Here is a 21065-nt window from a genome sequence, read left to right as displayed (position 1 = left end):
CATACTTTTCTCTTTCCATCATTCTGGTACAAGTTAATCTTGGTTTCATCAGTCCAAAAAATCTTCTTCCAGAACTGGGTGGGCTTTTTTAGGTGTTTGCTGGCAAAGGCTAATCTGGCCTGTCTGTCCTTGAGCGTTACCAGTGGTTTGCACCTTGTTGTGAAGCCTCTGTATTTACATGCATAAAGCCGTCTCTTGACTGTAGATGTTGACAATGACATGCCTACCTCCGCAAGAGCGTTCTTGACCTGGCTAGATGTTGTGAAAGGCTGCCTCTTCACCATGAGCAGCATTCTGTGGTCATCCACTTTAGTTGTCTTCCGTGGTCTTCCAGGCCTTTTGCTGTTGCTGAGCTTGCCAGCTAATTCCTTCTCTTTCAGGATGTTCCAAAGTGTTGTGTTGGCCACTCTCAATGTTTTTGCTATGTCTCTGATGGGTTTATGTTGTTTCCTCATCCTAATGATGGCCTCCTTCACTCACATGGACATCTCTTTGGACCTCATGTTGGGAGTTCCAGTGAACAGCTACCAAATGCAAATGCAACACTCAGAACCAGCTCCAGGCCTTTTATCTGCTTGATTGGTCATGGGGTACCCAGGAAACAGGCCACACCTGGCCATGCAGCTGCTTGTCAGCTATTCATTCTATTACTTATGTGCCACCAACGATGGGGGCGTGTGTATGCCACTGGCTGTCCTTCCTGAATGGTTATTGTCCCACTTTTGTCAGAACCCTTGAATTACAGCTGGAAGTCCTGACTTTGCTCCCATCTGGGTGTGTTTCCTTTCAACTTCAATGTGGTGGTGTACAGAGGCCAACTGCCAAAACAGTTATCCTTGTTCCAATATTTCTGGCCCTGACTGTATATATTTAAACACTCACCTAAATGTGTCAGGGAACCTCTGGTATTAGGGTGTTATACAGGTGTAGATACAATAATGAGGTTTGTTTTGTAAAATGTGGAGCCGCTGATATGGATATAGTTATTGCTGACTGATTTCTAGCAAATGCTAACTTTTTTTAAACACATATGCAGTCTCATCAAGACTAGTAGATGTTGTAGTGAGTTTGTTGATGAGTAACAAGGTGGATTTCCCAGCATTCCTATACATTGTTGCTACATAGAGACTTGTGTAGCTTAACATAATGAGTAGATTTTAGCAGGATGTAGTGTCAGGGTAGAAACTGAGCCGATAGAACCCCAGAGCAGTTCTGATTCTGAGGAGGATCAGCAATCCGTGGGAGAGGAACCAGCTCATCCTTCACAGGCACAGCAGCTGGCAGAGATTCCTCGTGCTGGCATTCCTGAGATAGATAGTGACCCTGGCAGTGAGAAAGTGCGGGGCAGGGGCTTGCTAGACGCTCGATGCAGACGCAGGGCGCGACAAGCGATGGAGGGTGCGGAAAGGAGGCGTAGTGCCCGTTTGGCGCGCAAGCAACGGCCACATTCCGTGGACCCAAGGGAAAGAGGGAGGATCTCTCCCTAGCCCATAAGTTCAGGGTCATCAAGTAATTCTCCTTCAAACAGGGACCAACTGCCTACCCGGAGCATAGGCTACTCTGCTGTTCATTGCTTAGTCGTTCGTGATTAGCATCTGAAAGAGTCATTAAGTTGTAAAAGGATTAAAGCCTTGAAAAGAATCCTTTCGTCTGTGTCTTGAGTTGGCTATCAGAGTGTACTGAAAGAGGCTGCTAGGGCGCTCCTGACATTTAGCTACCCAAAGTGCACCTCTCACATAAGCTAATTGGTATCGTGCAAATACAGCTTCATATGTCAACAATTGTGCACTGCTAAGCCTTTGCTCAGTTATATCATCCTTCTGAGATAAGGTGTTCTTCGCTTCCCATGAGAAGTGAAAGAGAAGCCCCCCTGCTTCTTCTGAGAAGGGAGAGAGGCATTATAAGTCAGCTCCTGAATTAAGCTGAGAGAGAAACCTATAAAACCAAGCAGGCTAGTTTTGGTCTCTGGTCTCTCTCCAAGGGGGAAAGTGCACTACCAGCTCAGGGGACTTTTGCCAGTCCTAGGAATGACTTCTGTCTATCTTGGGGACTCAGATAGACATATCAGCTAGTGCTGTGCCGAAAATTTCTCCCACATTTTTTTTTACCGTTCCCATTCAATTTGATAGAAAACAAATTTGCTTTCAAAAATAAATTCAAAGGAGGAGAAATTTTGGAGACATTCTCGTGGGCTGGGTTTTGGGTTCTTGTGCTTACCTTATTTATGAGGTGTCTGAGGAGTGTGCATGAGTGTCCTGTCTGTCATTGTACAATAATCTCTATGGCAGCCTGTAGCCCCCTTCGGCTTCCCGGACTTCAGTCAAAGCCATCATGAGGAAGACATCATGAGACACAGCTCTGATATCAGCTGTGACACCTTCGCTGGCTGAGTAGAGGTGTGAGCTTTCTTTGCATATTTATTCTGCATCTATTTTCTATCAATACACTGTCATCCTTTTGCAGAAGCGGCTTTGTTTCATCTTGGTAATCTAAAAGAATCTAACTTGTCTGGGCCCGGACAAAATCAGAACCCCAGATCAATGCAGTTGCGAATCCCTACAATAATGTGTAATTACTAGAGGTGTGCACAGACCACAAGATAAGACTCAGACCCTGATTTAGCACAGACCAGTTATTCAGAGGCCATCTGCTTTGACTTGTCCCTGGCAAGAAATCTGCAGATTTCAGATAGGTGCAGGGGCTTGGGAGTTTGAGGCTTTTAAAAAATAATGAAGTGTGGTGGTATTGGAAAGAAAGATTTCTCACAGCAGGAAAAAATCTGAGAGAAGGACCGATTTAATAATTGAGAAGGGGAAAGAAAAGGATTTTGAAATAATGAACAGACATCTTGAGCTGCCTGCCCCCTACCCCCACCCCCCACAGGCCAGTTCAGAAGCTCTGACTTCCTACTTGCTTGCTACAGAACAAGGAAGCACAGAGACAGTTTGTAACTCACAATCCCTCTTCCAAAGTACAGTGATTGGAAACCCCATGGTAAAATGCGCCCTGTGATTGGAAAGTGGGACCTGTCAATCACTCAACATACCTCCCTCCCTCCCTTCAGTGTTTACAGCAAACCAAACCAAAAAGATGCTATTTTGGGAGACAAACAGTCTGGGTTTTTAAAGCCTGAATTGCACATGAAACTTCATGTGGTGTTAGTTTCTGTTCTGGCTGCTTCAGGGGAAAGCCCACTTCACAGTGGGAAGCACTAGAAATGGTCTGAAGGGGCCCAATTTAGTTAGGCTTCGGGCTTTGGCCGAACCGGATGCACATCTCTAGTAATTTCATTTTGACAAATGCTATATATGCATGAATTCAGTTAATATATCAATAATGTTGTTAAAGCCAAGAAATGAAATATTTTAGATGTATTTACAAACAGAAATAAGGTGTTCGTTAGGATGAAGTGTATGAGGGTTTTGTTCAAAATATTAAAAAGTTACATGTGCAATGGTCTAGAAGCGAACTCTGTTTTTAACTTCTGCTGACAATGCTACCGCCAAACGCTATTCCTTTTTAAGGATAGTTTTTAAAATGATTGCAGTGGTGTTTCCTATCGAGGTGAATAAAATGCTATGGTGATGCACAGGCTATGAAATTCAGTATTTAGAAGTTAGCAGTTTCCTCTGTGAAATCATTCTTCATATTTCAGCACTCCAGTCAGTAGACATCCTTACTAAGATTAAACTCTCCTACCTGTAAAGTAGTGTATGATTTTTTGTTTATTCTATATAAAGTTGATACATTATGTGAGTGCTTCCATGTCAAAACGGTGACAGAACTGAACTAAGGCACATTGTTATAATTATTTTTAAAAGGCCTTGAAACCTGAACTTAGGCTGCTGTTACGACCTATCAGAAGCCCGTAACTTATATAATATAATAGATTTCTGTTTACTATGCTATTTGATGGCTTTATCATGGTTATAAAAGCCAGTGCCTTTGCTTCTGTGATTGGTCATGCTGTATGCCCTCCCTTGTATTCTACGAATGCATGTACACTGCCAATTTAAATTCTCCTATAGATGTGAATGGCTGCCATTCATTTATGGGTGGAGGTTGGTATCCTACTAAGGGCAGACTTTGTGCACATGCATGATGTCGCTTTAAGTGACACCCCAGTGGACCACTATGTCAGCTGAATTATTGCTCCAGCTTTACTACAGGGACCATCCTAAATAGGACAATGAATCACTTGCTGAATTAACAGAGCAGTAAGACACGTTAGGTATTTTGCGGGTAAGGGATCTGACTGAGATACAAGTCACCATTCTGCCAGGTTCTCAGTCTCTGTCCACTCAGCTCCCTTGTCAACACACATCTATAGTAAATGAAGCTCAACCAATACACACTCTCCACACACACAGGAAGGCAGCAGGCAGGTTGGATACCAGGGTAAAATAGATAAAGAGTTGCAAATTATCAATACATTCTACTGTTTAACCCATGTTATCCATGGAGTCAAGAAGAGTCGGACACGACTTAACGACTGAACAACAACATGGTCTGCCAGCCTCTTGCCTAGGCCCTGCCCCTCTCCTCAGCCAGGGAAAAACTCTTATCTCTGATCAGCAGCTGATTGAAGGTAAGAGCTCTTTCCTGCTGGGCAATGAGAAAGAGGCTTCCTTTCGCACCACCCAGCAAGGAAAGGAAGCAAACATCTCATGGAGGGAAAGACAGACCTCTCCCTCCATGGAAATGGAAAGGCAGAGTACAAATCAAATAAATACATTAATAAATAACATTCACTGTCTTTCTATGTGGTGGTGGGGTGTGTGTGTGTGTGTGTGTGTGAGTGAGTGAGTGAGTGAGAGAGAGAGAGAGAGAGAATACCTAGTTCACTTTTGTAATCAGAGCCAGATCAGGGAGGAAAGAGTTCAGGCAATGGACTGCGGGTGAAAGGCAATACTGGCTCCAGAATCAGGGTTGATAAAAATGATTTTAAAAAAATAATAAATGATTTTTAAAAATTTATATCAGATTTAAAAAAATTTAAATCAGATTTTGAAATTTCTTTAAACAATTAGTAAAAAAGGAGCCTAGGTCAAAGATATCATCATGAATACTAATTATACAACTTCTAATTATATTCTATGAATATATTAGCAGTTTATGGAGATGGGACATAATCTGATCAGTCCTATTCTGCACTGCAGGTGGTGTATTCAGAAGCTCTCTCTCTCTCTCTCGGCCTTGCCTCTCTCTAAGTGCAAAGACAGAGACGGTCAATAAGCAGAGAATCTGGGGAGATGGAGTAGATCTGAACAAGGAGGAGGAGTCTGGAAATAAATGCAAGGGATAGGTGAGGGGAATAGAAAGTGAAACCAAAAGTGAACAGACCATACCCATGCAGCCCTGGCTCCTGAGGAAACTTCTGCTGCATGTATCCTCCACTGTGTACCTACCTTCTAATGAAACCTACATCTCTGACTATGCATTAAGGTTATATTAAACAATAATGTACTTCTACTAAAAATGATGATTCAGTAGTATCTTCCTCACTAGTGATTTAAACTGTGATTTGAATAATTAAAACTGAGTCCTTCAGAGAAGCAATTTAAATCACGATTTAAATAAATTTGTTTTAAATCAAATCAACTCTGTTCAGAATTTGGGAGGATCTTTGCTCCCCTAACCAGGAAGAGGTGGGACATGCAACATGCAAACAGATTTCTCCTTTCTGTGACCTTTCGATGTTAACATGAGAACCCTCTTCCTCCTGCTTTATGCGTTAACAAATCATAGACTCATAGAATAGTAGGGTTGGAAGGGGCCTACAAGGCCATCAGGTCCAACCCCCTGCTCAGTGCAGGAATCTACATATAGGAGGACACATATAACCAATCATGACTGCCACTGTCATGTTTGACCCTCAAGAAATAGTTCATTTGGGGCAACACTTGCTCCTTCTGGACATCTGATGACCCTAGGGACATGGCAGAGTTGTCACTCAGGCCCCAAAGGTTTCCCTAATGACTGCCCATTTTTACTTTCTCCCACAGACATCAATGGCTCCTTCTGAGGTATGAGAGAAAGTGAATACAGCTTATTAGACTTACAGGCACAGGTATCATACTATATTCACTTTATTCCAGAATTCTGCTAAGTCCATTTTTCAGTCTGGTTCTAAAGATGTGTTCCTGTGCATCAGTCTGGGCTGACCCTTCAAATGTTTAACTCCAGCTTAATCTTTGTGTGTGTGGCACTCGGCTTGTGTCACTGTAGCTACAGCTGTTTGTAAACCATGGGGCTAGTCTTGGGGTTGTCAGCCTTTTCAAAATCCTCACACAGAATGACCTCATAGCAATCTTGATGTACAGAAAATGTAAATTGGATCCCTAGAACCTGAAATATCACATTATTGATAAATAATAAGTAGTTACAAAGTTGGCCACCATTTTGAATATTGAGAATATTAGGAATGCTTCCCTAGCTTAACATGAGCTTCATAGAGCAAGCCTCTCTGAATACAGTGTTTTGCGCATTGCATTTTCAATGAGAAAATATGGGGGGAGGCATGTAAACTGGGATATGCCTAGGGTTAGAGAGAAGGCTTTAGCAGAAAGGGTAAAAAGTGCTAAGAATAGTCTATTAAACTGCAGTTATATTATAAAGAACCTTGAAGAACTCTGCTCTGTACAAAGATAAAGAAGAAGATAAGCCTTTCTAATGGGCTTGCATGTAATATCTATCTGTGGACTATAGTATCTTTCATGACGTCTGTACGTTCTTCAAATATTTTAATATAAAAATAATTATCACTCAATTTATTTTTGAAAAGCAATCAAATATTCTATATTGATTTATTTTTCCCCAAACTGTTCTGGCAGATGTGAATATTTACTGATAAATCATGGAAATTGTGGAGCAGTTCAGTCATTGATCAAAGTGTCTTTTGATATTTCCTACTTTCCTCCCAAAAGTTAAAGAATACTGGTAAATACCAATATTTCATTAGTTTCTGCAACATAGAGCTGGTTTGGATGTCGTGATAAAACATGGCTTATTATAACAGGAGTGAGTCAGAGCAAACCTCAGGTTTAGCTGCTCCTGTCTTTCCTCTCTTCCTCCATTGCAGCCATGAAGAGGAGACTGAAAGGTTCTGTTTCAGTTTTTGAAACTGCAGCTTGTAATTTCATCCAAACCCAACAAACTGTCGTTAATTTTAACTATGGTTAATCTTAAATCACCTTGCAGGTCCATAACTTAATATATATTATTTTTCAGGGTAGGTTATATTTGTTCACTATATATCTTTTGGCTTCTTGCCCCAGTTTGGTGTAGGCCTTGGACTTCGTTTTCACACCCAATCTGTTTGAGAAAATTATTTTGCAAATCTTGGGTTTCTGTGGGTTGTTCTGGATTGCCAGTAGTCATGATAGAAGGGTGAGCCCTGACTTCGTATAAAAAGAGGGTGCACACCACAATACAAGCCTGCTTTCAGGACTCAACTATCAGACAGTGCTACCAGTCCATCAATTACGTCGCTTTGTACTCACCTTCACCTGGTCATTACTGCTGCCACCTCTTCTCGTTGCTCCTTCCTTTACTACATATGTGGCAAAGATCTTGGGTTTTTTTTCTGCAGCCATGTACCTTACATCTGTTTGCAGGCTGCATAATCTTACTATCAACATTATGCAGCCAACTAAAAGTTGTTCCACATGCTTGGTACTGTTCACCTTAGCACAGGCATTTATTATGCTGAGAACAACCAATCATAATAGAAATGAAAACAGTTGCATGGTCTTAATGGTTCTCTTACAAAATTGCTGCAAACCCAATGAAGAAGATTAACAAACCCTGTAAAGCTAAAAAGAGCAATGGAAATACTTAGTTGTCGTTAAGACAAGGGAAGCCCTTATTTTCTAGCAGGCTGTAGTGCATGGCAGTTTTTAAATTCTCTTTTCAAGTGGTGTGCTAATCTGGGGATTTTAATTTTGGAGTGATTTGTGAACAGGATTACCCAGTTCAGCTGTCTGGAGGGGAAAAGAGCTGAGGGCAAAAATCCATATTGTCCAATAGACTGGCTGTTGATTAACCAGGCTTCACCCTAGCCATTTGGGTATAGTCCTAGCATTAAGAAACAATGTGATCTACCAGGAAAGTCTTTGGTTAGAGAAAGTTTGGTTCAACCCACCTCTCTTACAATAGTGCAGCAGCTGTGGCATCCTACAGTGTCCTTTGATCATAGAATCATAGGGTTGGAAGGGGCCTACAAGACCATCGAGTCCAACCCCCTGCTTGATGATTGTCAGTTCTCCCTCGAGGCCTTAGTTTGATTAGGATCTGAAAAGCTGTGTGTCTGAGTGTTTATAAAGTCACACATATACAGTTTATTATCATGAGTGAATGCACATACGGCTGTTTTTGAATAGGGCTCCATCATCCAGAGCCCACCACTGCACATAATATATCATGTACCATGTATCTAATCCTCAACTATTTCTAATATGATTGTGCTCCTTAGAAAGTGTGACATGGAGGAAGAGTTGGCTCCTTGTTCTTTTTTATAAGCCTGTGAATTCTTGTTTTCTGGGATTATGGCTGTCTCATTCCAAGCTGTCTTTAAGGTGCCACAAGTCTCTTTGTTGCCATGTTATCTGCAAAGGAAGTATTTACCTCATTCAGCATTTCCCCAAGCTTGTAAGGAGGTTTGTGAACATGCAGCCTTGAGGCACCATGCCAAAGGAAGTTCTGTTCTTGAAGAGTGGCTTGCTTTGTGATACATTCATGTCCCTCTTTGTTTTCTGTCGTACAACATCTGGTCAAATTAATTTCAGAAATTAAATTAGAATTTACTAAATTAATGCAAGCTTGTTAATGCCACTCATGGGTCATAGGAATGAGATAGCAAGCTAAAAGACAAGGCTCTCCCATCTCCTTATAGCAGGAGCTGCTTTAGGCTACCATTAAGGTATATCCATATTAAAAATAGTGTCATAGAAAACCAATGTATAAGAGCCTCAAACTTCACCCACTAATGTCTGCTTAAAGATGAAAAATGTTTCAGGTTACTTGTTATATAAAAGTAAACTCTGCAATTTTGAAGTTATAATTGGGGAATATTTGATAACTGGTTATAGAATAAGGAATGAGAACTATTAATAGGAAAGTTAATTAGGTAACATCAAAGAAGTTTATCTGGTATATTGGGATTGCATGCTTCAGTTGCCATTTAGTGTACTTTTGGGAACCTTGGTTGCGCCACACCTCTGGCTCTGATAGAGTATTGTGTTCTGAAGAATATTAATAATTCTGAGAACAATTACTGGTTCACTTAATAACTGATTAAAATTCATGCATAATTTACTGAAACATGAAGAGACTTCATAAATGCCTCCTTGTCTTCAAGAGGCATTCAAAATAAAATGTATATGCAAATATAAGAATATACTGTGCCTCTAACTTAAGAAAAATGTAATATGCAGTGATATATTAGCCTTATGAATGCATAGCTTTATCCATAATAATCACATTGTTATTAATCAAAGTATATATTTCTTAACTTAGCATACTGTTCTAAGAGCTGGCTCAAATGGTTGACAGATGAGAGTAGGTATGGACAATTATGAATCACTAGTGAACCTCAGTATCAAAACTCGTCTCAGCAGTCATCTATTTGGTCAGTACAGATGTTGCTTTATTTCAAAACAAAAATCCACGTTAGAAAGCAGAGCTGGTGGAATTGTATTCTGTACAATTTAGTGTTTGTTCTTGATGTTTGACCTTAGACTTCGAAAGTTTGACATTTAACATCTTCACTTCACAGCAAATGAACTGTCATCATTCATGCTAGCTTCATAATTGAGATTAGATTCATTTGGAGATTCCAGTTAGTTTTAAGTATAATTTCTGGTGTGTATGTGAGGATGGAGGGGAGCCCTAATGAAAAATGTCTTTGTTAACTTAGGGTCATACACCCTAGCGTGGGGGTCCCCAACCTTTTTGGACTCTTGGGCACATTTGGGAATTTGAGAAACTGCTGTGGGTGCCACCACAAAATGCCTAATCAGTAGATCACCACTTAAGGGCCTGCCTGTCACATCTGTAGATCTTGGGCTGCGTCTTATTCAGCAAAAACTTTGGTTTCATGTCTATTGGACACTGCAGTGTCTCTTTAATAAGGGATTGTGTAATTCAGCATATAGACACCACCTTCAAATGGATTTTTATTTGGATATTTGGTCCACTTTTGATGAAGCCTATGTATAATTGCTAGAAAGTTGTATGCATTTCATATGTATTCATTGGTATGGATAAATAAAAATCCATGTGCGTATATAAAAAAAACGGGGAGAGGTTTTGTGGGCACCACATTGGGGACTCTTTCACCAATGCCACTGGAGATGCCTGTGGCCAGCATGGTACCTGTGGACTCTGCATTGGGTACCCCTGCCCTAGGGGTTACTTATATCACAAATATATGTGTTTCCCCCTTCAATGAACCGATAGGTTGATCAGAAAAGGAGATGGGTTGCATCTACACTAGCTACCTAGTCTGAAATTGTGATCCTTTCTTCACTAATGTTTTACAGAAAATTCAAATGGTGGCACTGCCAATTCATTTCACTTCTCTGTGTATGTGTGGTTGATTCTTTTATTGAAGACCTGATTTGTGCCCATTTTGGAGAAAAAAAAATTTGCAGCACGACCCTGTCTATCTGAACTGGCAAAACACTACTAAGGCATCTTAGGGCTAATATGCTTTCCCCTCCTAGCAGCTGAACAGCAGTTTCCTGTTCAGCTGGTTGGAGGTTTACTGATAAATATTCAGGGGGCAGGACTTAATTACTGGATTCCTCTCATTTTTATTTGCAGAAAAGCACTATTTGTCTTTAAAATGGAAAACATAAGTGGGGTTCAGTAATGAAGCCCTCCCCCTTAACACAAACTGATTAAGGGCCAAAAATAGGTTACTTATCCGTAATGCTGTGCCTGCTGAACAATAAGAAGGGCAAAGAGGGAGCGACTAATTAAACTTGCATCGGACCTTTGCTGAATAGGGTTTGCTGATGAAGGCCAAACTTGGACATTCACTTGATACATCACATGCTGCTGCATATCTTCTTGTTACTTTAATCAATTACAGGCACAAGGTGGTGTTTAGGGATGCTTACTGAGTACATAGCTCAAGGGGAGCGGAGGCCTATGCCTTCCCTCCCCAGCAGTCAGAATGAAAATCACACACACACCCTCTATGCATGGCTAGAATGCTTAGATAAATAGTTCCTAATGATGTCATGAGGACAAGAATTACTGGATAATACAGCATTATATTAAGTGCTGTATGGAACTGCTTCCAGCTGATTTCCAAAAAAGTAATGCCTCAGCCAGCATTAAAAGGCCCTAGTGTAGAAGCAACCAACCTTGGTGGTGGTGTAACACTCACTGTTGGTTGAAGCAAGTGGTACTAGATTTAATCTAGGTGCTCTTAACCCCACAAAGTCATATAGTATTGTCCCTAGGCATTGATCACATGGTGGTGGAAAAGGCTGAGGAAGGGTGACTGAACTCTCTCAGCTAAACCTTCATCCTCTTCTCTAGGCTTTGGAGGGGAGCAGGGGGAGGCAGGAATAAAGAAGAGAAGATGTCTGGTGATAAATCAATCTAGCATTAAAAAAATAGAAAGGAAATCTGTGCTTCTTGTTCAAGGTTTTTCTTTGCATAAAGTTATGAAATTACACCATTTTCTTTTCTTTAGTAGACAGACAGAAATTGTGTGTGTGTCAGTGTGAGTGTGTATTAAAGGGGCACAGAAGTGCCCCTGTAGTTAAATTGAGTCTGCTATAGGTTTTGCCATTTTAAGCCTCAAATTTCTACTGTTTATAAAAATGACAACTGTTTAGCTAATAATGTGACACTTGGAATCCATAACATACCAGATGAGCTCTACCGTTTTGCAAAATTTCAAAGGTATCCGATAAAATTGCTACAGATACAGCAAGTTAAAAAGTGCTGAAAATTGACACATTTGTACTTTTCTTTTTAGCTGCAGCTTGGCATATCATATATTTCTCTCAAAAGTTGTGCTTCCTTACAACTTACCCTCCATACCCCCACACTTTTCCATGGTCTTTCAGGCCCAAATCTAAATGTGGAGGATAGAGTGCCTGGGACCAACAAAGATGCCTCGCATTGTCCCGGTCCTGTGTGCAAGTTGTAAGCAAGGACCATTTATGACATTGCACAATGTCATCACTGATCATGGGACACATCAGTTAAGGCTTCTGCCTTAGCTTCCAGTTTCCTAGCTTTGTGGAGCATGAGATAGCCTTTATTCTGGTCTTAAACCGGCAGATTTATTTATCATTGCGTGCGTGTGTGTGTGTATGTGTGTGTGTGCGTGTGCGTGAGAGAGAGAGAGAGAGAGATTTGAAAAGATCCATTCCAATGGTAAGCAAGTAAAGCCCTCTCCAACAATATGGTGATAGAAGCTAGTCATAGATAAGGCCTTATATCCTGAAGATGACTTTTTAGGCACAAAATAGGTTTCTGTATGGAAACATAAGGTTTGCTGATAATTGCCATTAGCTGAAAAAGAGTACACACAGTGCCAGCTGTGGCCAAGGAGCTGTGCTGTCGGTGCTTTGAGAAATTCTAACCTAGAAAAGTGAAGGCATCTGATTTTAGACTAACTAGCTAAATTGCACAAGGGGTTCTTGGAAGCTCCTGTTTTTCATATATCAGACACAGAAGGAAGCTGCCACCTAACGTTTCATGGTATTTTTCTCCCAAGAGATGGAACACATGCAGAAAATATTAATAGATCTTTTAGGGTACATATTTTTCTAGTCTCCTATCCACCTCTTGGGAGTTGCTGCATTGCATTACTGCTGATTGTGAAATCCCCGTGTGCCTTGAATTTAGCATTGTTGCCTAATTAACTGAAACAAATTAGCCAAAATATGAACCATCTGGAATGAAAACGAAGCCTCTGTGTTTATTAGTGGATTCATTTTATTCAGCTGTAATTGCTTTCTAAAATAAATCACTCCTAGGCACTGATACTTGGAGGCAGAAATTCCACTGTGATATTTTAACCCCTCTTATAGTTCCCTAGTGGAAAATACAGTTTTGCAGCACTATTGACATATATTTAGTCATCTTTTATTGTATTATATTATTGTCTGATATCTCTTGTAGACTGTGTGTTTAAATATCCACATACTTCCTTAAGTTGCTGTTATAAAATCATTTAAGAATCCTGGCCCATAGTTATATTTTTCTGATTTGTCTCTTTCATGCTGTGTCTTACAGAACCACCTCGACCAATAGCACCCCCGCAGCTGCTTGGAGTTGGGCCAACGTACTTGCTGATTCAGTTGAATGCTAATTCTATTATTGGGGATGGCCCTATTATCCTGAAAGAAGTGGAATACCATATGACAACTGGGACCTGGACAGAAACCCATGCTGTAAATGCACCAACCTACAAGCTGTGGCATTTGGACCCAGACACAGAGTATGAGATTCGTGTTCTTCTAACCAGACCTGGAGAAGGTGGCACTGGTCAGCCAGGCCCTCCACTTATCACCAGAACCAAATGTGCAGGTATTGTCTATAACAGCAAATACCATTCTGTATTTACTGTGATGGGGTGGTGCTAAGGCATTGGGTTGTATCCAATAGTGTCCTTCCACCCGCAGAACGGACTCCACTAGTGAATTAAATTTCTCCTACCTGTGTAGCCCTTCATGTGCACAAACTCTGCTCCAGAGGCTTGGGAGACCTTCTGGAGCACATTTGAGAGGGATGTGGGGGACTGCAAGTGGGAGAAGGGGAAGAGAAACTCCTGTTGCATGAGCGGAAGTCCATATGTGCATTGGATTTAGCCCTGCATTCTAGAATGTTCTTCCATTCCATAGCCCAGCCTTCGCCAGCCTGCTGGGAATTGAAGCCCAAAACATCTGGAAGGCAGCAGGTTGGAAAAGGCTGCTTTAGCCCGTATGTTTACCCCCGTCAACTTTATAATTTAGTTGGTAGGCCAAAACATCTGGTGGGTCATAAGTTGCCCATCCCTGTTCTTAAGGTTGGGAAATCCTCCCTCAAACAGTTTAAGGATGTGGTAGGCAGAAATTAGGGACCCCTCCCTTGCACAAGTGGAACTGCCTTCCTTTTGTGTAAGAAGCTGTATGGATCCTAGCCAGTATACGTAAATTAAAAGTGATTTCAAAACTCCCTTTCAAAAAAGGAAGTTACATGGAAAAATTAAGGGTGTTTTTTGTTGCTGTGTTTTTAACACTAAAGGATGGTTAGACCTAAGACTTCATTCTCATACCCAAATCTGTTTCTTTGTTAAACTGTCCTATTGTCTCCTCATTGCCATCTGCAAGTATTGATGAAATACTGGTAAACATGCTCTTCAGGTTGAGACCCTTGCGGTGTGAAATCCCAAGCAATGTTGATCCTTCCTGCAACAATGGAATAACATGAAAAGGCACAAGTCTTGTGGGAAGAGCCTGTGCTGCAGCTGATCCCAGCACAGGCATCAGCCCTGGAAAATTGTGTTAATGCTAGTGTGGGGAGGAGCTTCAGGGCTCCTTCCACTTGGTCTCAGCATTCTCACATTACCAACAGCAAAGGAAGGAGCAGCGCTGCTGCAGCTCCCACATGGATGATGTAGCATAAGAACCCAGTATCAGAGGTGGCCTTATAAATAGAATAAGAGGGGTTTAATACAAGCTGCCTTTATAGTTCCTGTGCTTGTTAATAGCAATGTGACGGGAAGTCAGGGCCGATTCATAGGTCACTTTAATTGTGTAGCTCGCAGGAGCATACATGCCTTTTCCCTGCCCTGGAGCTCATGGATCTCGCTACAAGTTCCACTTCAAATGTTACTCTAATTGTGGGGAAATCAAAAGTGCATAGCACTTGTGATTCTGCAAGCCGCAAAATTAAAGTAATTTATGAACCATCTGAGAATTGCTGTTTTCAACTGAGTTGTCGTTTTGGTGCTCTCTGAGGTATGTGTACTGTAATTGTCAGGGGAGAAAGGGTTCCTGGAAAAGTTGGGTAGCAACTGTTGCAAACATTCCTGAACTAGGCCAGGGCATTCGGTAAACTGGGCCACCTTGTATTGATGCTAGTTTATTTTGAAAATAAAAACATTCTTCCGTGAGAACTCCCTGTTCTGTCCCCATGTCCATTCAGTCCCTGAAACAAATACAGCTATGAACAGTGAAAATGCCAGTTATCCTGAAATTTGAAGTACACGATGTTATTCCTACCCTAGGATTCGTGTTTCAATCGTGGATCAGGTAACGCTCACTGATACCCACCTCTGTTAAAGTGTTCTCAGTTCTCTTAAATATTTTAGGCCTTAATGCAAATATAAGTGGAGGCTGGAAGTATCTTCTTTGTTTGGAACATTACAGCTAGAGCTGAAAAATAAAATTTTGACCTCCACTTTCCTAAAGTGGTGCACTATGGTATGTATGAGAGTGAAGCTACTTGCCCTGCAAGTGGTGTTTATTCTTACTTTAGGCCTTTTATGATTTGACCTAGACCCCAAGGGATGTGTAGCAACTCCAAGCTGGGAAAAAGAAAATACAGGGTAGACATTTCTTCCATTTGAAACAGGGCCTACATGGAAAAATACAATTGCAGGCACACATGCAAGCCCACTTTGAGTTTAAATCTGTCCTTTGTTCTCTGCCCTCCAGGCGTGAGGGTGGGGAGAACATAACACTATCATTAGATAGCCCATCAGTCTGGAAGCTTACAAGTTGTATAACTTCTTTCAATCAGTTCTGTCCTCTATTCTAAATTCAGTGCAATCTCTTAGTTTAACCATGACTGAATTCAAACCAAAAACAGAACCCCCAGAACAAAAGCTGCTATACAGACAGCAAAATGTCTCCCACCAACCCACTCCTCTTTTGTAACTGATCATATGCACTAGCACAGTTCTGGTTCCAACAGATAGAGGAGCTCAGCGGCATTTGAACAGTGTTCTTTAAGCATGCTACTAGCAGTTTATTCGCATTATTGCTTTTTAAATAAGAAGATAAGAAGAGCCATGCTGAATCAGACCAAACACTTATCTAGTCCAGCATTATCTTCACATAGTGGCCAACCAGCTGCCTATGGGAAGCCCAGCAGTAGGACATGAGTGCATTAGCACTCTCCCACTGATTTTCCCCAGCAACAGGTAAACATAGACATACTACTGCTGATACTGGAGATAGTATACATCCATCGTAGTTATTGGTAGCATTATCCTCCATGAATTTGTCTAATTCTTTTATAAAGCCATCCAAGTTAATGAGCATCACTACCTCTTATGAAGCAAATTCCATAGTTTATGCTCTGTGAAGAAGTATTTCCGTATATCTGTCCTGAATCTCCCACCATTCAGCTTTATTGGATAACTCCAGGTTCTATTTTATTTATGTTTATTTTATTTCTTTATTACACACAGTAACCAAAATAAAAGCCAGCAGCAGTGCAAAGATTTAAAAACACACTTTACACAATTTTTAAAACAAAGGTCTAAAAAGCCAGGGAAAATAAAAAGGTCTTCACCTGGCTCCAAAAAGACCACAGTGTAGGCATCAGGCAAGCCTCTCTGGGGAGGTCATTCCACAACTGGGGTCCCACCACTGAAAAAGCCCTGTCCTTAATAGCCACCCACCTCACTTCATTTGGTGGGGACACCCAGACAAGGGCCTCTGAGGATGATCTTAGGGTCTGGGCAGGTATATATGGAAGGAGATGATCCTTCAGGTAACCTGGCCCCAAGCTGTTTAGGGCCTTGTAAGGTAATATGAACACTTTGAATTTGGACAGAAAATGGACTGGCAGCCTGTGCAGATCATAAAGCACTGGCATAATATGGTCATATTGGTAAGTCCTGTTAACAATCTTGCTTGCCTATTTTTGTCCATCTGAGTTCCAGACCATTTTCAAAGGCAGTCCCATGTATAATGCATTGCAGTAATCCAAATGAAAGGTAACCAGAGCATGGGTAACTGTAGCTAGGCTATCTCTGTCCAGATAGGATCATAGTTGGTATATCGGCCTAAGCTGATAAAAGGTGCTCTGTGCCCCCAAGGCCACCTGTGCCTCCAGTGACACCGCTTGATCTAAGAGCATCCCCAAACTATGGACCTGATCCTCTGAACACCCTCCAGAACAGTTTGAATATCTCTCATCTGGGCAGAAGAACCATCCACTAACAGTATCTCCATCTTATCTAGATTGGCCCTCATCCAGTTTTCTTATGTTCTTGTTCTTATAACTGGCCATGCTGGATCAGACCAAGGGCCCATCTAGTCCAGCATTCTGTTCACACAGTGGCCAACCAGCTGTTGACTGGGAACTCACAAGCAGGACACAAGTGCAACAGCACCCTCCCACCCATGTTCCCCAGCAACTGGTATACATAGGCATCCTGCCTCTGATACTGGAGGTCCATGACCACACCAAGGCACTGGTTCAGAACACGCACTGCCTCACCTGGATTTGATGAAAAGGAGAGATAGAGCTGGGTGTCATCTGCATATTGGCGACATCTCAGTCCATATCTCTGGATAACCTCCCCCAGTGGTTTTATGTGGATGTTGAACAGCATGGGGGATAGAGTAGAGCCCTGTGGCACCCCATGACATAACTGCCAATGGACAGAGCAATAATCCCCCAGGCCCACCTTCTGGAATTGGCCATCCAAGTAGTATTATGAGCGGGGGAGAAAATCCACTACCCACTTTCTCAACACCATGCATAATTTTGTAAACCTCTATCATGTCTCTTCGTCTTTGCTTCTTTCCTAAGCTAAGTGGTGCCAGATGTTGTAACCTTTCCTCATAGAGGAGTTACTCCAGCCACTTGATCATTTTGGTTACCCTTTTCTGCATCCATTCTACAATATCCTTTTTGAGGTGCAGTGACCGTACTATGTAGAACCGTACATAGTATTCCAAGTGTGGTCACACCATAGATTTGTATAACATCACTATGATACTGGCAGTTTTATCTTCAGCTCTTTTTCTAATTATGCCCAACAAGGAATTTGCCTTTTTCACAACAGCCACACACTGGGTCAACATTTTCATCAACATATCCACTACATCGCCAGGATCTCTTTCTTGGTCAGACACGGTTTGAACTTGGGATTTTTTGCCCCCAACATGCATCACTTTCCACTTTCCTACCCCTCTAGAGACTGAACTACACGTTAGGAAGGATAGTTGATACCGTATCATTCATTCATACAGAAGATACGCCAGGAATGTGTTTAGTTAGTGCTGATGTTATTTATTGTTACCCATTTCTATCAGGCTCACAGCCTTATGAGGCTGGGTCATCGTGCAGGTCAAAATTAAAATAATACATTTGCATTATTTTTTTTATTGACATAACTGGAAATTATGTCAAAGAATCATTCCTCTACATCTCTTTCCCAATTAGTCTCTCTTTTCAGTTCTTTAGATGGGTGTTCTGTATTCATATATTCATATGATCAGAAGTGAAATAGTTGTAAAATGGGAAAAATCTTCGTATACCAAGGTTCATCAGTGAAAAGCTCTTAAGAAAGTGAAAAGTGCATCAAATTGTTTCATTAATTGTAGGCCCCCATAAGGATTCCCTGTGCTGTATTATTTATTTATTGGATGTGTGCAGCGATAGCATTCCTCACTGGGGAACATTTTGGGATAAGCTGGGCCTGTACAAGAGGGATGGCTCCACTTGAACCAAAATGGAACCAGACTGCTGGCACTAAGCATAAAAAAGGTGGCAGAGGCGCTTTTAAACTGAACCTTGGGGGAAAGCTGACAGGAGCTGGAAAGCATCCGGTTCAGGTTGAATCATACCTAGTGGATGAAGTTGAAAATGTTTCTGATTGCCCAGATGGATGCTCAGATGACATCCATCCTAGAGTTCTTGAAGAACTCAGATATGAAATTGCTGATCTTCTAACAAAAACATGCAATTGGTCCCCAATTTCAGCCTCTGTACCAAAGCCTGGAGAATGGCCAGTGTAACACCAGTTTTTAAAAAGGAATCCAGGGGGGATCTGGGACATTATAAGCCAGTTAGCTTAAGGTCTTTTCTGGGTAAATTAGTTGAAAGCATTATTAAAGACAAAATTAGCAAGCATATAGAAAGACGAGTCCTGCTGAAAAAGAATCAACATGGCTTCTGCAAAGGTAAGTCCTGTCTCACTAACCTTTCAGAGTTCTTTGAGAATGTCAGTAAACATGTAGACAGAGGTGATCTGGTAGTCATTGTTTACTTGGACTTCCAAAAGGCTTTAAATGGAGTCCCTCACCAAAGACTTCTGAGCAAACGTAGCAGTCATGGAATAAGAGAAGTCCTCTTATGGATCAGTAACTGGTTAAAGAACAGAAAGCAGAGAGTAGGAATAAATGGTAAATTCTCCCAATGTATGTAAACAGTGTAAACAGTGGAGTGCCACAGGGATCTGTATTGGGACCAATACTTTTCAACTTGTTTATAAATGATCTGAAATTAGGAGTGAGCAGTGAAGTGGCCAAGTTCGCTGATGATACCAAATTATTTAGGGTGGTTAAAACAAAAAGAAAGAGATATTGGGGTTGTGATGTACAGCAGAATGAAAATGTCAACCCATTGTGCAGCTGCTGTGAAAAAGGCAAATTCGATGTTAGACATAATTAGGAAAGGAATTGAAAATAAAACTGCCAATATCACACTTCCCTTATACAAACCTATGGTGCAACCACACTTAGAATACTGTGTACAGTTCTGGTCACCACACCTAAACAAGGACATTGTAGAGCTGGAAAAATGGCAGAAAAGGGCAACTGAAATGATCACGGCGCTGGAGCAAGTCCACTATGAGGAAATGTTACAACAAGTGAGATTGTTTAGCTTAGAAAAAAGGTGAGTAACGGGAGACAAGATAGAGGTGTACAAAATGCATGGAGTGGGAGACATTTTTCTCCCTCTCTCATAATACTAGAATCCGGGGTCATCCTGTGAAGCTGATTGGTGGGAGATTCAGGACAGATAAAAGGATGTACTTCTTCAGACAGTATATGGTTAAACTATGGGATTCACTTCCAGAAAATGTAGTGATGGCCACCACTTTAGATGGCTTTAAAAGCGGATTGGACAAAGTCCTGGAGGAGAAGGCCATCAATGGCTACTAGTCTTGATGCCTGTATGCTACCTGTATCAGAGGCAGTATACCTATGCACACCTATGGTGGGGAACTTGGGCAGCAGGATTCTGTTGCACTCATGTCCTGCTTGTGGGTTTCCCATGTGCAGCCGGTTGGCCGTTGTGTAAACAGAACATTGGACTAGATGGATCCTTGATCTGATCCAGCATGGATATTCTTATGTTCTTAACTGTGAAGGATTGTTGGTTTCACCCCAACAACCCTGCAAGGTAGGCCAGGCCCAACTTGGCCACAAGTTCCCCCAAAGTTAACCCAGTAGCTCCCTTCCAGGCCAGTAGGCACTGTATTTAGCACTGAAGTTATACAGGACACACCACACCAACTGGAAGTTGGATAAATGTTTATTAGGGGAAAGGAACAAAGAGGAAGGAATGGGGAGAGGTGGTAGGTTGTATGGGAAATTACAAGCAAGGTACAAAACTCTAAGCAAAACCAGAAATGCCAAGCACCAAGGCACACACTCCCAAGAGCAAAACAATAAAGCTAGCTAGTCTATCCTATACCAAAGTATGGGCCTCCCAGCATAGCCTTCGGCCAGCAGGACACCCTAGTACCATCAGGGCCAAGAAGAGACATCTGCCTCTTCCTTAGCCCTCTTTTTATTGCCCTGCCCTAGCAACTCTGGGCAAATTTGAAGCACCCAATCCAAGCCCAGTCCTAGGACACCCCACTCCACCCTCCAAAGAGGCTGAATCTTCCCACCAGGCACGGTTGTTATCATTTTCCCAATTAGCCAGAGCAGAGCGTGGCCTTGAGCTGCAGGACTGAGAAATGGCCAAAAAACAATCTCCAGGTGGCTGCTTCATACGTGACTATCCAAGTGGCCCACATGGCTCCCACTACTATTAACTCATTCTTGACATTAACATTTTCAAGATACTAATGCTGTCAACAA

General features: G+C 41.6%; 1 protein-coding gene across 2 annotated transcripts in view; it reads left to right on the top strand.

Moving 5' to 3' along the window:
* PTPRK (protein tyrosine phosphatase receptor type K) overlaps positions 1 to 21065 on the top strand; it is a 516066-nt gene that overhangs the window by 300819 nt on the left and 194182 nt on the right. For both annotated transcript variants that reach the window (XM_084827484.1, XM_084827485.1), the window contains exon 7: positions 13264 to 13557. In XM_084827484.1, coding sequence (XP_084683610.1) covers positions 13264 to 13557 — 294 coding nt within the window. The remainder of the gene's footprint in view (positions 1 to 13263; positions 13558 to 21065) is intronic.

The sequence above is a fragment of the Heloderma suspectum genome, chromosome 1, assembly GCF_057233095.1.
Source record: "Heloderma suspectum isolate Gila_16-S chromosome 1, 16-S_ref, whole genome shotgun sequence".
NCBI classification, from domain to species: domain Eukaryota; kingdom Metazoa; phylum Chordata; class Lepidosauria; order Squamata; family Helodermatidae; genus Heloderma; species Heloderma suspectum.
This window is presented reverse-complemented; position numbering and strand designations above follow the sequence as displayed.